This window comes from Bufo gargarizans, unplaced genomic scaffold, assembly GCF_014858855.1.
Source record: "Bufo gargarizans isolate SCDJY-AF-19 unplaced genomic scaffold, ASM1485885v1 fragScaff_scaffold_773_pilon, whole genome shotgun sequence".
Taxonomy (NCBI): domain Eukaryota; kingdom Metazoa; phylum Chordata; class Amphibia; order Anura; family Bufonidae; genus Bufo; species Bufo gargarizans.
The window spans coordinates 76,417-93,702 of record NW_025334183.1 but is presented as its reverse complement, the minus strand read 5'-3'; the positions used below and the strand labels follow the sequence as shown (position 1 = coordinate 93,702).

Below are 17,286 nucleotides of genomic sequence, written 5' to 3'. Positions count from 1 at the left end.
ACATCCCCCTAAACACTGCATACACTGTGACCACAACACAAACATCCCCCTAAACACTGCATACACTGTGACCACAACACACATCAAACATAATACATCCCCCTAAACACTGCACCCACTACATACACTGTGACCACAGCACACACTAACCACAATACATCCCCCTAAACACTGCATACAATGTGACCACAACACACAGTTGCGTACACCTTGTTATTAATTAGGTGCAGCCCCTGGTATTGCGCAGGGTCGCCATCTAAGATAAATTAGGGCCATAGTGTAGAACAGGGTTCAGCAACTTTTGGTTCTCTGGCTGTGAGAATACTGTACAACTCCCAGCGTTCCAAGCAGCCTATATGCATGTTGGAAGATGTCGTTTCTGCTGTGCTGGAGGTTGCAGACCACAGGGGTAGAGTATGTGGTGGGTGCAGGGTGTTTGCAGTGCATTGTGTGTGCAGAGCGGATACGACTGAGTCACGCACACAAGTTATTACAAGAACAGTTGTGCTTTTGGACACAGAGTCAGGATGTGACATCACTGGAGGAGCAGAGCTATGTCTACAGAACTCTCCAAACTGTTTGCTGACTAGAGCTGAAAGGATTCAGGAGCCATCACATTATCTGCCTACTAGGTACTCGGGCTGGGCGAGGGGAGACAGGCCACTGAAGGTCATAAGGGTCTGATCATTCACAGGAGGCTCCTGAAGGTAATGGTGACACAGGAGGGTAACACTGGCTGAAGGGACTCCTCCTGTGATATCACCTGCCCAGTCCACAGAGGCTGTTGTGTAATATCTGGGGGTAATGGTAATACATGTGGGTAACACTGGCTGAAGGGACTCCTCCTGTGATATCACCTGCCCAGTCCACAGAGGCTGTTGTGTAATATCTGGGGGTAATGGTAATACATGTGGGTAACACTGGCTGAAGGGACTCCTCCTGTGATATCACCTGCCCAGTTCACAGAGGCTGTTGTGTAATATCTGGTGGTAATGGTGACACAGGAGGGTAACACTGGCTGAAGGGACTCCTCCTGTGATATCACCTGCCCAGTCCACAGAGGCTGTTGTGTAATATCTGGTGGTAATGGTGACACAGGAGGGTAACACTGGCTGAAGGGACTCCTCCTGTGATATCACCTGCCCAGTTCACAGAGGCTGTTGTGTAATATCTGGTGGTAATGGTGACACAGGAGGGTAACACTGGCTGAAGGGACTCCTCCTGTGATATCACCTGCCCAGTCCACAGAGGCTGTTGTGTAATATCTGGGGGTAATGGTGACACAGGAGGGTAACACTGGCTGAAGGGACTCCTCCTGTGATATCACCTGCCCAGTCCACAGAGGCTGTTGTGTAATATCTGGTGGTAATGGTGACACAGGAGGGTAACACTGGCTGAAGGGACTCCTCCTGTGATATCACCTGCCCAGTCCACAGAGGCTGTTGTGTAATATCTGGTGGTAATGGTGACACAGGAGGGTAACACTGGCTGAAGGAACTCCTCCTGTGATATCACCTGCCCAGTCCACAGAGGCTGCTGTGTAATATCTGGGGGTAATGGTGACACAGGAGGGTAACACTGGCTGAAGGGACTCCTCCTGTGATATCACCTGCCCAGTCCACAGAGGCTGTTGTGTAATATCTGGTGGTAATGGTGACACAGGAGGGTAACACTGGCTGAAGGGACTCCTCCTGTGATATCACCTGCCCAGTCCACAGAGGCTGTTGTGTAATATCTGGGGGTAATGGTAATACATGTGGGTAACACTGGCTGAAGGGACTCCTCCTGTGATGTCACCTGTCCAGTCCACAGAGGCTGTTGTGTAATATCTGGTGGTAATGGTGACACAGGAGGGCAACACTGGCTGAAGGGACTCCTCCTGTGATATCACCTGCCCAGTCCACAGAGGCTGTTGTGTAATATCTGGGGGTAATGGTAATACATGTGGGTAACACTGGCTGAAGGGACTCCTCCTGTGATGTCACCTGTCCAGTCCACAGAGGCTGTTGTGTAATATCTGGTGGTAATGGTGACATAGGAGGGTAACACTGGCTGAAGGAACTCCTCCTGTGATATCACCTGTCCAGTCCACAGAGGCTGTTGTGTAATATCTGGTGGTAATGGTGACACAGGAGGGTAACACTGGCTGAAGGGACTCCTCCTGTGATATCACCTGCCCAGTCCACAGAGGCTGTTGTGTAATATCTGGTGGTAATGGTGACACAGGAGGGTAACACTGGCTGAAGGGACTCCTCCTGTGATATCACCTGCCCAGTCCACAGAGGCTGTTGTGTAATATCTGGTGGTAATGGTGACACAGGAGGGTAACACTGGCTGAAGGAACTCCTCCTGTGATATCACCTGCCCAGTCCACAGAGGCTGCTGTGTAATATCTGGGGGTAATGGTGACACAGGAGGGTAACACTGGCTGAAGGGACTCCTCCTGTGATATCACCTGCCCAGTCCACAGAGGCTGTTGTGTAATATCTGGTGGTAATGGTGACACAGGAGGGTAACACTGGCTGAAGGGACTCCTCCTGTGATATCACCTGCCCAGTCCACAGAGGCTGTTGTGTAATATCTGGGGGTAATGGTTATACATGTGGGTAACACTGGCTGAAGGGACTCCTCCTGTGATATCACCTGCCCAGTCCACAGAGGCTGTTGTGTAATATCTGGGGGTAATGGTAATACATGTGGGTAACACTGGCTGAAGGGACTCCTCCTGTGATGTCACCTGTCCAGTCCACAGAGGCTGTTGTGTAATATCTGGTGGTAATGGTGACACAGGAGGGTAACACTGGCTGAAGGGACTCCTCCTGTGATATCACCTGCCCAGTCCACAGAGGCTGTTGTGTAATATCTGGGGGTAATGGTAATACATGTGGGTAACACTGGCTGAAGGGACTCCTCCTGTGATGTCACCTGTCCAGTCCACAGAGGCTGTTGTGTAATATCTGGTGGTAATGGTGACATAGGAGGGTAACACTGGCTGAAGGGACTCCTCCTGTGATATCACCTGCCCAGTCCACAGAGGCTGTTGTGTAATATCTGGTGGTAATGGTGACACAGGAGGGTAACACTGGCTGAAGGGACTCCTCCTGTGATATCACCTGCCCAGTCCACAGAGGCTGTTGTGTAATATCTGGTGGTAATGGTGACACAGGAGGGTAACACTGGCTGAAGGGACTCCTCCTGTGATATCACCTGCCCAGTCCACAGAGGCTGTTGTGTAATATCTGGGGGTAATGGTAATACATGTGGGTAACACTGGCTGAAGGGACTCCTCCTGTGATATCACCTGTCCAGTCCACAGAGGCTGTTGTGTAATATCTGGTGGTAATGGTGACACAGGAGGGTAACACTGGCTGAAGGGACTCCTCCTGTGATATCACCTGCCCAGTCCACAGAGGCTGTTGTGTAATATCTGGGGGTAATGGTAATACATGTGGGTAACACTGGCTGAAGGGACTCCTCCTGTGATGTCACCTGTCCAGTCCACAGAGGCTGTTGTGTAATATCTGGTGGTAATGGTGACACAGGAGGGTAACACTGGCTGAAGGGACTCCTCCTGTGATATCACCTGCCCAGTCCACAGAGGCTGTTGTGTAATATCTGGTGGTAATGGTGACACAGGAGGGTAACACTGGCTGAAGGGACTCCTCCTGTGATATCACCTGCCCAGTCCACAGAGGCTGTTGTGTAATATCTGGTGGTAATGGTGACACAGGAGGGTAACACTGGCTGAAGGGACTCCTCCTGTGATATCACCTGCCCAGTCCACAGAGGCTGTTGTGTAATATCTGGGGGTAATGGTAATACATGTGGGTAACACTGGCTGAAGGGACTCCTCCTGTGATATCACCTGTCCAGTCCACAGAGGCTGTTGTGTAATATCTGGTGGTAATGGTGACACAGGAGGGTAACACTGGCTGAAGGGACTCCTCCTGTGATATCACCTGCCCAGTCCACAGAGGCTGTTGTGTAATATCTGGGGGTAATGGTGACACAGGAGGGTAACACTGGCTGAAGGGACTCCTCCTGTGATGTCACCTGTCCAGTCCACAGAGGCTGTTGTGTAATATCTGGGGGTAATGGTGACACAGGAGGGTAACACTGGCTGAAGGGACTCCTCCTGTGATATCACCTGCCCAGTCCACAGAGGCTGTTGTGTAATATCTGGGGGTAATGGTAATACATGTGGGTAACACTGGCTGAAGGGACTCCTCCTGTGATATCACCTGCCCAGTCCACAGAGGCTGTTGTGTAATATCTGGGGGTAATGGTAATACATGTGGGTAACACTGGCTGAAGGGACTCCTCCTGTGATATCACCTGTCCAGTCCACAGAGGCTGTTGTGTAATATCTGGTGGTAATGGTGACACAGGAGGGTAACACTGGCTGAAGGGACTCCTCCTGTGATATCACCTGCCCAGTCCACAGAGGCTGTTGTGTAATATCTGGGGGTAATGGTGACACAGGAGGGTAACACTGGCTGAAGGGACTCCTCCTGTGATGTCACCTGCCCAGTCCACAGAGGCTGCTGTGTAATATCTGGGGGTAATGGTAATATACGAGTGTAACACTGGCTGAAGGAACTCCTCCTGTGATGTTACCTGCCCAGTCCACAGAGGCTGCCGTGGTATATCTGGAGGTAATGGTGACACAAGGGGGTAACACTGGCTGAAGGTACTCCTCCTGTGATGTCACCTGCCCAGCCACAGAGGCTGCTGTGTAATATCTGGGGGTAATGGTAATATACGAGTGTAACACTGGCTGAAGGAACTCCTCCTGTGATGTCACCTGCCCAGTCCACATAGGCTGCTGTGTAATATCTGGGGGTAATGGTGACATAAGGAGGTAACACTTTTCCTGCTGCTGTTTCCTGGGTGACATGTGATTAAAGGTGTTGTGCTAGGATTATAGGTTATAGCCTATCCTCAGGATTGAAGATGACAAGCTGATTGCTGGTGATTCAACTGCTGGAGTCCCCACCGATTGTGAGAACAGGGGTCCCGCTCCCCATTTTGATAGATCAGTATGTCATGCTTGTGCAATGCCGCTCCATTCATTTTGTATGTGAGCATCAGACATAAAGTACAGCACTTGGCTGTCTCTGGTGCTCACTTAGAGAATGAATGGAGCAGCACTGCACACGTACGACCTGCTGCTCCATCAGAACGGGGAAGACGCCCATTCTCGTGATCGTGGGGGTTCCTGTGTTCAGATTCCCAAGGATCAGTTATTCACTATCCTGTTTATTGGGGATACTTAAAAACCTGGCACAACTCTTTAATAATAATGGGTTTTAGGGGTAAATTACTGATTCAATGCCCTGAATGTCACTTGGCAAGTTGCACGAGCCCTTATGATGATCTACTATCTAGGCCAAAATCTGACATTGCCCTTTATTCATCTTGTAGATAGTCTGCCGTCCTCCAGTCTGTGACTTGCATCGTAGTGTGGACTGGACATCATGGCGTTGTGCCTCACCCAGGTCTTTAACAAAGACAGAACGTTCCGTCCCAGGAAGAGGTTTGAACCCGGAACCCAACGATTTGAGCTCTATAAAAAGGCTCAGGCCTCCCTGAAATCAGGTCTGGATCTTAGGAGTGTGGTGCAGCTTCCCGAGGCGGAGAACATTAATGACTGGATAGCTGTGCATGTTGTTGACTTCTTCAACAGGATCAATCTGATTTATGGAACAATGTCAGAGTTCTGCACAGAGAGGAGTTGTCCCATTATGTCTGGTGGCCTCAGGTATGAATACAGGTGGCAGGATGACCTCAAGTACAAGAAGCCCACAAAAGTGTCCGCTCCGCTCTATATGAACTTGCTAATGGACTGGATAGAGACACTGATTAACAACGAAGACATATTCCCAACTCGAACAGGTGAGTCGGGTCTACGCTTGTCTCTACAGGAGACAGGAGTAGCGGGGCAGTGTAAGAAAAGCAGATCTGGGGCTCCAGGTAAAATACAGTCATTTTGAGAGGTGCCCCCAAGAGCTATTTTCTTTGTTGTTAGAAATCCAAACAGATAAAAAGTATTGGTGAAAATGTGTGCCCCCTGTCCCCTCAGACATGCTCTCACTCATTCCCCAATGTAGACTAACATGAGACAAAAGAAGTAGAACTTTCCATGTACAAGAAGGTAGAGCCTGGAGTCCAGTAACATCTAGCGTCTGTGTGGCCATCACAATGATATCAGGAGTCAAGACAAGCTGCAAAATAAAACCGGTGATCGCAGATCTCTCCCCTCATCTACTGTGCACTCCTCTACTCTACAATTTAATGTTGATGGCGAAGGCAGAATTTCAGCTTCTCAAGAGGTTTCTTTACTGGAAGTCACCGATCTGTTGGTGCAGGGCAGGAAATCCCGTCAGGCAGCAGCTTCTTTCACTGCTTTATGAAGAAAATATGCAGTTCCCCATCATAGTCCTATCTATGTGTGCGCCGCGCCCTGGAACGTCATATGTAGAGGCATAGCGTAATATTGGCCAGTAAGGAGTGTGTTCTACCCTCCACCCATAGGGAGTGCCACAGGTATAAGGCAGGACAGCGGGACAAAGCACGTGGCCATCAATAGCCAGTCAGCAAAACCAGGTTGGTGGCTTTTTCTATTCCTTCCAACCAACACTTCCATTTGTTTCTGTGCATTGCTGCATGTCTTGTGCAATGACTGCTATACAAGTAACAAGAAAAAGTAAGTGATCCCTTTGAAATGACCTGGATTTCTACATTGTTACTAATAAAATGTGGTCTGATTAATCCAAGTCACAATTGTAGACAAATACAATCTAATAACGCCCTAAACATTTTTTACGGGTCATGTCTTATTGCGCATAATGAGTAAATATTCAATGTGCAGGGAGAAAAAGTAAGTGAACCCCCAAATTTGATAACTTGCAGATCTCCCTTCAGCAGCAATCACAACCACCAAGTATTTTCTAAGATTCAGATACAATTTTCCCAATGTTGAGGAATTTTAAACCATTCCTCCCTGCAAATGTATTTAGGTTCATCGCTATTTCTGGGGTGCCTCATGTACTCAGCTCTCTTCAGGTCGTGTCACAGCATCTTCACAGGGTTAAGATCAGGACTCTTCAGGTCGTGTCGCAGCATCTCCACAGGGTTAAGATCAGGACTCTTCAGGTCGTGTCACAGCATCTCCACAGGGTTAAGATCAGGACTCTTCAGGTCGTGTCACAGCATCTCCACAGGGTTAAGATCAGGACTCTTCAGGTCGTGTCGCAGCATCTCCACAGGGTTAAGATCAGGACTCTTCAGGTCGTGTCACAGCATCTCCACAGGGTTAAGATCAGGACTCTTCAGGTCGTGTCACAGCATCTCCACAGGGTTAAGATCAGGACTCTTCAGGTCGTGTCACAGCATCTCCACAGGGTTAAGATCAGGACTCTTCAGGTCGTGTCGCAGCATCTCCACAGGGTTAAGATCAGGACTCTTCAGGTCGTGTCACAGCATCTCCACAGGGTTAAGATCAGCTCTCTTCGGATCTTGTCTCAGTATCTCCACAGGGTTAAGATCAGGACTCTTCAGGTCGTGTCGCAGCATCTCCACAGGGTTAAGATCAGGACTCTTCAGGTCGTGTCGCAGCAACTCCACAGGGTTAAGATCAGGACTCTTCAGGTCGTGTCGCAGCATCTCCACAGGGTTAAGATCAGGACTCTTCAGGTCGTGTCGCAGCATCTCCACAGGGTTAAGATCAGCTCTCTTCGGATCTTGTCTCAGTATCTCCACAGGGTTAAGATCAGGACTCTTCAGACAACAGCATCTCCACGGGGTTAAGGTCAAAACTCTTCAGACCACTGCGTCTCCATAGGTGAAGGCCAGGACTGTGATCTGGGCATTTCAAAACACATCTTAATTCCCCCCCACCATTATTTAGTTGATTTACTTCTGTGTTCTGGGTCATTGTTTTGTTGCATTACCCAATGTCTCCTCAGCTTGGGGTAATGGATGCTGCCCTTACATTTTTCTGTAAAATGTTTTTTTATATCTTATTATTTATTATTCCCTTAATGATTACAAGGCATTCAGGCCCTGGGCCAGCAAAGCTGACACAAGCCATGATGAGCCCTTCACCTTAACTCTATGGAGATGCTGTGGTATTACCTGACAAGTCCTGACCTTAAAGGGGTTGACCAGTTTGCATTACTAGCTGAACGTACTGGGAACAGCTCATGCATGCTGCTGGTGACAAGCAGTACTAAGCCATCAGCGCCAATTTCTGATGGTTTAAAGGGGTTTTGTCATCAGTGCGTTTAGGCCCCCTTGCTCTCCCTACATCCATCTCCTTTTCGTCAGATTTCTCTGGCTATGGGGACATGCCCTCTCAAGATGCACACTCTCAATTCATGTGAAGTTGATGTGGCTTCCTTGGTGTCCTCTCAGAAACAGAGGTTTAGCTAGAAGTAAATCAGCTGCAGAAGAAATGCTGTCAGGTTAGGGTTACCCTAACCCAAATGTGATATATCACTTTATGAGGTAATGACTTTGGAACGCTTTTACTTATCCAGGCCATTCTTATCCAGGCCAGAAGGGAAGAAGTACCCTATGGCTTTTGGAGGGCAGATTTTGCTGGAATGGTCTTCAGGTGCCATGTCACATTCAAAGAGACCCCGAGGTACGCCTAGAAAGGAAAACCCTAAAAGTGACCCCATTTTGGAAACTACAATCCTCAAGGAATGTATTGAAGGTTGTAGTGAGTGCCTTGACCCCACAGGTGTTTATAGAATTTAGACACACTTGGCTGTTAAAATGAAAAATGTCTTTTTTTCTAATAAACTGCTGCTTTAGCCCTGGTTTTCATTTTCACAAGGGGTAACAGGAAAACCCCCCAAATTTGTTATTCATTAATTTTCTCCTGAATACGGCAGCACTCCATGTGTGGTGGTAAACTACTGTATGGGCATCACACAGGGCTCAGAAGGGAAGGAGCGCCATATGGCTTTTGGAGGGCACATTTTGGTGGAATGGTTTCCGCACCATGTTGCATTTGAAGAGATCCTGAGGCACCTCTAAAGTAGAAATTCCCGAAAAGTTACTTCATTTTGGAAACTAAACCCCCCTCCCCCAATGAATTTTTCATGGGGTGCTGGAAGCACTGGCCAACAGCTGCAGAGGCTCTGAGGTGAAATAAAAAAAAATAAGTGACCACATTTAGATCTAATTTTATAAATGCCCTACATGTGGCCCTAATTTTATAAACCCCCTACACATGGCCCTAATCGTATAAACCCCTACATGTGGCCCTAATCTTATAAACCCCCTATATGTGGCTCTAATCTTATAAAAACCCTAAATGTGGCCCTAATCTTATAAACCCCTACATGTGGTCCTAATCTTAAACCCACTACATGTGGCCCTAATATTATGAACCCCCTACATGTGGCCCTAATCTTATAAACCCCCTACATGTGGCCCTAATCTAAAAAAAAAACTACATGTGGCCCTAATCTTATAAACCCCCTACATGTGGCCCTAATCTTATAAACCCCCTACATGTGGCCCTAATCTTATAAACTCCCTACATGTGGCCCTAATCTTATAAACCCCCTACATGTGGCCCTAATCTAAAAAAAAACTACATGTGGCCCTAATCTTATAAACCCCCTACATGTGGCCCTAATCTTATAAACCCCCTACATGTGGCCCTAATCTTATAAACCCCCTACATGTGGCCCTAATCTTATAAACTCCCTACATGTGGCCCTAATCTAAAAAAAAACTACATGTGGCCCTAATCTTATAAACCCCCTACATGTGGCCCTAATCTTATAAACCCCCTACATGTGGCCCTAATCTTATAAACCCCCTACATGTGGCCCTAATCTTATAAACTCCCTACATGTGGCCCTAATCTTTTAAACCCCCACCCAAGCAGCAGACTATAAGGCGCAACAGACTATAAGACACACTGGACTATAAGACGCAGCAGACTATAAGGTGCACCCCAAGTTTAGACAACAGAAAATCTGGAAAAAAGTAACTATAGAAAGTAGGGGGGGGGGGGGGTAGTTTTGGTCAGCTCCTGTAACCATTACTGTGTCCTATGCTGACCATTGTGTGTGTGGTCCCCTATTTTTACTTGGACCTTCAAATAAATGTGTCTCCATTGCTCTGCTGTGTCCGGCCATGCTTCTTGTTCTGCTAAATTATTTGTGACACACACCGTTCTGGTACACACACATATAGCCCTGCTACTCACAGAACTCTACTATACACACAGCTCTGCTACACATACAGTTCTATTGCACACAGATATAGCTCTGCTATACACATACACAGCTCCATTACACACATACAGCACCGCTACACACAGATACAGCTTTACTACACACAGATACAGCTTTACTACACACATACAGTACTACTACACACAGATACAGCTTTACTACACACATACAGTACCGCTACACACAGATACAGATTTACTACACACATACAGTACTACTACACACATATAGTTCTGTTACACATGGATGCATAGAGTTCTCCTGCCTGAGAGCAGTTCTCTGCCCGTAGGCCAGAATTACAGCTTTATTTATACTTCTAGTTACGTACCAACTCATTAAACTAGTCAAACTAGTATAAACCTCGGTTATAGTTATAGTGCATGAATACATCATAACTGTCACATTGGCATTGCCCAACCTGTGACCATATCTGAAACTTGAGGAACAGGACCTGGTAGAATGATCTTATCTAACCCTTGGAGAACAGGATCTGGTAGAATGATCTTACTTAACCGTTGGAGAACAGGATCTAGTAGAATGATCTTATCTAATCCTTGGAGAACAGGATCTAGTAGAATGATCTTATCTAACCCTTGGAGAACAGGGTCAATCTTATCTAACCTTTAGAGAACAGGATCTGGTAGAGTGACCTTATCTAACCCTTGGGGAATAGGACCTGGTACAATGATTTTATCTAACCTTTGGAGAACAGGACCTGGAAGGATGATCTTATCTAACCCTTGGAGAACAGGGTCTGGTAGAGTGATTTTATCTAACCCTTGGAAAGCAGGTAGAATGATCTTACCTAATCCTTGGGGAAAAGGATCTGGCAGAGTGATCCTATCTAATCCTTGGAGAACCTGATCTGGCAGAGTGATCTTATCTAATCCTTGGAGAACATGATCTGGCAGAGTGATCCTATCTAACCCTTGGAGAACAGGTTCTGTCAGAATAAACGTATCTAATCCTTGGATAACATGATCTGGCAGAGTGATCTTATCTAACCCTTAGAGAACAGGACCTGGTAGAATGATCTTATCTAACCCTTGGAGAACAGGGTCTGGTAGATTGATCTTATCTAACCCTTGGAAAGCAGGTAGAATGATCTTACCTAATCCTTGGGGAAAAGGATCTGGCAGAGTGATCCTATCTAATCCTTGGAGAACATGATCTGGCAGAGTGATCTTATCTAATCCTTGGAGAACATGATCTGGCAGAGTGATCTTATCTAACCCTTGGAGAACAGGTTCTCTCAGAATAAACGTATCTAATCCTTGGATAACATGATCTGGCAGAGTGATCTTATCTAACCCTTAGAGAACAGGACCTGGTAGAATGATCTTATCTAACCCTTGGAGAACAGGGTCTGGTAGATTGATCTTATCTAACCCTTGGAGAACAGGATCTGGCAGAGCGAGTTTATCTAACCATTGGAAAGCTGGATTTTATTACCCAGACTCAACAGAAGAATCTTCTGTAGCCCCTTAGTTACTCTCAAAATATATAGCACTGCTACACATACAAAACTGCTACACACATACATACATACATACATACATACATACATACAGCTCTGCTACACACATACAGCACTGCTACCCACAAACATACATACAGCTCTGCTACACACATAGGGCACTGCTACACATATACAGATTTGCTACATACATACATATACAGCACTGTTACACACATACAGCACTGCTATACACATATAACACTGCTACACATACACAACACTGCTACACACACAGTTCTTCTATACACACAGAGCACTGTTACACACATACAGCTTTACTACACACATATAGCACTGCTAGTGTGCTACACACATACATACAGCTCTGCTATACACATACAGCTCTGCTACACACATACATATATACAGCACTGCTACATACAGCATTGCTACACACATACATACATACAGCACTGCCACACATACAGCACTGCCACACACATATATACAGCTCTGTTACATACAGCACTGCTACACATACACACACATACAACACTTCTACACACATACAGCACTGCTATACACACAGTAATGTTACACACATACAGCTTTGCTACACACATACATACAGCTCTGCTACACACATACAGTACTGATACACATATACAGCTCTCCTACACACACATGCAGCACTACTGCACATACAGCACTGCTACACATATTCAACACTGCTACACACATACAGCTTTGCCACACATACATACAGCACTGCTATACACATACATACAGCTCTGCTACACACATACAGCTCTACTACACACACACACACACACAGTACTGCTAAACCCATACAGCACTGCTGCACATACAGCACTGCTACACATATACATACAGCTCTGCTAAACACATACAGCACTACTACACATATACAACACTGCTACACATACATCCAGCTCTGCTACACACATACAGCTCTGCCCACACGCATATACACACACATACAGCTCTGCCCACACGCATATACACACACATACAGCTCTTATACACACACACACACCCAGCACTGCTGCACAGATACAGCTCTGCTATGCACATACACACACAGTCTGCTACACACATTAACACACAGCACTGTTACACACACACATACAGCTCTGCTATGCACATGCAGCCCTGATTCACACATACAGCTCTGTTACACACATGCACACACATACAGCACTCCCACACATACATACAGCTCTGCTATACACATACAGCACTGCTAAAGTCATGTACATACACATACAGCTCTGCTACACACAAATATATACACACATACAGCACTGCTACACACATATACACACACACATACAGCTCTGCTGCTGCTACACACATACAGTATACAGCTCTGCTATACACATATACACTGCTACACACATACACACATATACAGCTCTGCTACACACATACAGCTCTTATACACACATACAGCACTGCTACACACATATATACACACACATACAGCTCTGCTACACACATATACACACACAGCACTGCTACACACACTTATCTTTACTAAAAATAAAACTTTCCCTGAACCAGTGCAGACTATATAGCTCTTCTGGCTCCTCCTATTGATGACATCATCAAAGGTCCTTAAGCTGTACTTGGAGTCTTCCTTTCAGTACTTCCCCCTCATGCGCTCTCCTGCTGTGCTAAACACACAGATCTGCTGGGAGAGAACGGTGAGTGCATACCCTACAAGTGCGGGAATGTCACTATGCCTCACTACCCAACAAGTGCGGGAATGTCACCGTGCCTCACTACCCTACGAGTGCGGGAATGTCACTATGCCTCACTACCCAACAAGTGCGGGAATGTCACTATGCCTCACTACCCAACAAGTGCGGGAATGTCACTATGCCTCACTACCCAACAAGTGCGGGAATGTCACTGTGCCGTACTACCCTACAAGTGCGGGAATGTCACCGTGCCTCACTACCCTACAAGTGCGGGAATGTCACTGTGCCGTACTACCCTACAAGTGCGGGAATGTCACGGTGCCTCACTACCCTACAAGTGCGGGAATGTCACTGTGCCGTACTACCCTACAAGTGCGGGAATGTCACCGTGCCTCACTACCCTACAAGTGCGGGAATGTCACTATGCCTCACTACCCAACAAGTGCGGGAATGTCACTATGCCTCACTACCCAACAAGTGCGGGAATGTCACTGTGCCGAACTACCCTACAAGTGCGGGAATGTCACCGTGCCTCACTACCCTACAAGTGCGGGAATGTCACTGTGCCGTACTACCCTACAAGTGCGGGAATGTCACCGTGCCTCACTACCCTACAAGTGCAGGAATGTCACCGTGCCTCATTACCCTACAAGTGCGGGAATGTCACCGTGCCTCACTACCCTACAAGTGCGGGAATGTCACCATGCGGGAATGTCACCATGCCGTACTACCCTACAAGTGCAGGAATGTCACCGTGCCTCACTACCCTACAAGTGAAGGAATGTCACCATGCCTCACTACCCTACGAGTGCGGGAAAGTCACCGTGCCTCACTACCCTACGAGTGCGGGAAAGTCACCGTGCCTCACTACCCTACAAGTGCGGGAATGTCACCATGCCGTACTACCCAACAAGTGCGGGAATGTCACCGTGCCTCACTACCCTACAAGTGTGGGAAAGTCACCGTGCCTCACTACCCTACGAGTGCGGGAATGTCACCGTGCCTCACTACCCTACGAGTGCGGGAATGTCACCGTGCCTCACTACCCTACGAGTGCGGGAATGTCACCGTGCCTCACTACCCTACGAGTGCGGGAATGTCACCGTGCCTCACTACCCTACGAGTGCGGGAATGTCACCGTGCCTCACTACCCTACAAGTGCGGGAATGTCACCGTGCCTCACTACCCTACAAGTGCGGGAATGTCACCGTGCCTCACTACCCTACAAGTGCGGGAATGTCACCGTGCCTCACTACCCTACAAGTGCGGGAATGTCACCGTGCCTCACTACCCTACAAGTGCCGGAATGTCACCGTGCCTCACTACCCAACAAGTGCGGGAATGTCACCGTGCCTCACTACCCTACAAGTGCGGGAATGTCACTGTGCCTCACTACCCTACAAGTGTGGGAAAGTCACCGTGCCTCACTACCCTACGAGTGCGGGAATGTCACCGTGCCTCACTACCCTACGAGTGCGGGAATGTCACCGTGCCTCACTACCCTACGAGTGCGGGAATGTCACCGTGCCTCACTACCCTACAAGTGCGGGAATGTCACCGTGCCTCACTACCCTACAAGTGCGGGAATGTCACCGTGCCTCACTACCCTACAAGTGCGAAATGTCACCGTGCCTCACTACCCTACAAGTGCGAAATGTCACCGTGCCTCACTACCCTCCGAGTGCGAGAATGCTGGCTTCATCAGGGGTATTGGGCAGCAATGAGGAAGATCGTTGCAAAGAAAGTATAAATGACCTGATAATCCATATTGACATGTGTAATGTCCTATCAGCTCAATGAACATGCCTTGTCTGTGATCACTCAACCCTAGAGGCTCCTATCGCTCCGCTCTAAGCTGTAACCCCTCCTTAACATTCCACCTATGCCAGTGTGCTGGAAGGGTGCTGCACATGACGTCATGCACATCAACCAGGTGCGCATGGACTTATGTTGCACCTACCACAGAGCTTTTGTCTAATATTCTGGGGTATATGTAAAAAGTCCCTTGGGGTGAAAAAGGGTAATTTGGATAGAATCCTATTAGAAGAAAAAACAAAGTGGATCTATGGACTGGATAGTCTGAGTCCCAAAGGCCTTATAAGGGCTTCACCTGACGATTGTACTTGAACATGTAATCAGATGATTTCAGAAGTGAGCAATGCACGTTGCAAACAAGTAGTCTGCATACTTCCAAAGTGTCTCCCTTTGGGTGCCAAATGATACCATTCGTCTTTATTGTTATACTTACCTATGTTTTGTTGGTGTCCTTTTCTGCAGTTTGAGTCATTGTAAAATAACTAGCATATGTGATTTGGTGTTGTTATATACTCATCTGGGGCCCTCGTAGGTGCTCCGCTCCGCAGTATTATCCCTTTTTTTATTTTATTATTACACTGTGAAGTACTGCAGTGAAGACCATTGATAGCACTGCGCATGTTCTACAAAACTAAGAGTACTAGTTTACCAACTTACTAAGGCCTCTTTCACACTTGCGTTGTCCGGATCCGGCGTGTACTCCACTTGCCGGAATTACACGCCGGATCCGGAAAAACGCAAGTGTACTGAAAGCATTTGAAGACGGATCCGTCTTCAAAATGCTTTCAGTGTTACTATGGCAGCCAGGACGCTATTAAAGTCCTGGTTGCCATAGTAGGAGCGGGGAGCGGGGGAGCGGTATACTTACAGTCCGCGTGGCTCCCGGGGCGCTCCAGAATGACGTCAGAGCGCCCCATGAGCATGGATGACGTGCCATGCGATCACGTCATCCATGCGCGTGGGGCGCCCTGACGTCACTCTGGAGCGCCCCGGGAGCCGCACGGATGGTAAGTATACCGCTCCCCCGCTCCCCACTACACTTTACCATGGCTGCCAGGACTTTAGCGTCCCGGCAGCCATGGTAACCACTCTAAAAAAGCTAAACGTCGGATCCGGCAATGCGCCGAAACGACGTTTAGCTTAAGGCCGGATCCGGATCAATGCCTTTCAATGGGCATTAATTCCGGATCCGGCCTTGCGGCAAGTGTTCCGGATTTTTGGCCGGAGCAAGTAGAACGCAGGTGTGAAAGAGCCCTAATAGGGACCAGCACTGGTTAGCCCTTTGATATGTTTGCCTTCAAGCATCAGTGTATGGCATAGACATGCAAGACATACACTGTGCATTGTAAGGATAGCTGGTACTAAGATCACTAAGTCCCTGCACATCGTTCTTTTGCGCAGCACATGCGCAGTAGTTATTTATGTTTCGGGTAAATTACCAAGCTCCTGCACGCAGGACATGCGCAGCATCTATTCATTTGTGGGCAGATCACTATGTCCCTGCGCATCCTAGGGTTGAATGATCAAAGACATGGCATGTTCTTTAGGGTTAGGGTTAACTTCACCATAGGAAGGCAAATCGCACAGAAGCAGTACATAGATCAGCATGGGATTAATCACCACAGTGTTCTGTTAGCCCATTGCACACAACATCAGTAAATAATAGCAAGATATTGTGAGTAGCACCCATCAGAATATGTCCTGGAATAATATAGAGCACTGCATACACCCACACATTCACACTCTCCTTCATCAGCCAGAGCCCAGATATCGCAGCCACCTAAGGCATCAGAGTTTGGGCACTAATCCAGGGATCCCAGATTTTTATAAAACGATTCGGGGTTCCTCGACGTTCATAAATAAACTTGTATAGCTCAAGATCAGCATTGACTATTTGTATCCATTGCTGCACCGTAGACCTATCAGGGGGTTTCCAATTGAGGAGGATGGTTTTCCTTGCATAAAACAAGAGAATCCTGTATAGTTTCCTGCCGAATTTGGTGGGAACAACCTCATTAGCTATCCCCAG

General features: G+C 47.5%; 1 protein-coding gene across 2 annotated transcripts in view; it reads left to right on the top strand.

Annotated features, from left to right (window-relative positions):
* Positions 1-515: 515 nt before the first annotated feature.
* LOC122922836 (MOB kinase activator 3C-like) overlaps positions 516-17,286 on the top strand; it is a 66,436-nt gene continuing 49,665 nt past the window's right edge. The window contains exons 1-2 of one of the 2 annotated variants that reach the window (XM_044273588.1): positions 516-632; positions 5,425-5,895. In XM_044273588.1, the coding sequence (XP_044129523.1) occupies positions 5,478-5,895 (418 nt within the window). In that variant the 5' untranslated portion in view covers positions 516-632; positions 5,425-5,477. Of the gene's footprint in view, positions 708-5,424; positions 5,896-17,286 lie in introns of both variants that reach the window. The other variant, XM_044273589.1, reaches the window with a different exon arrangement.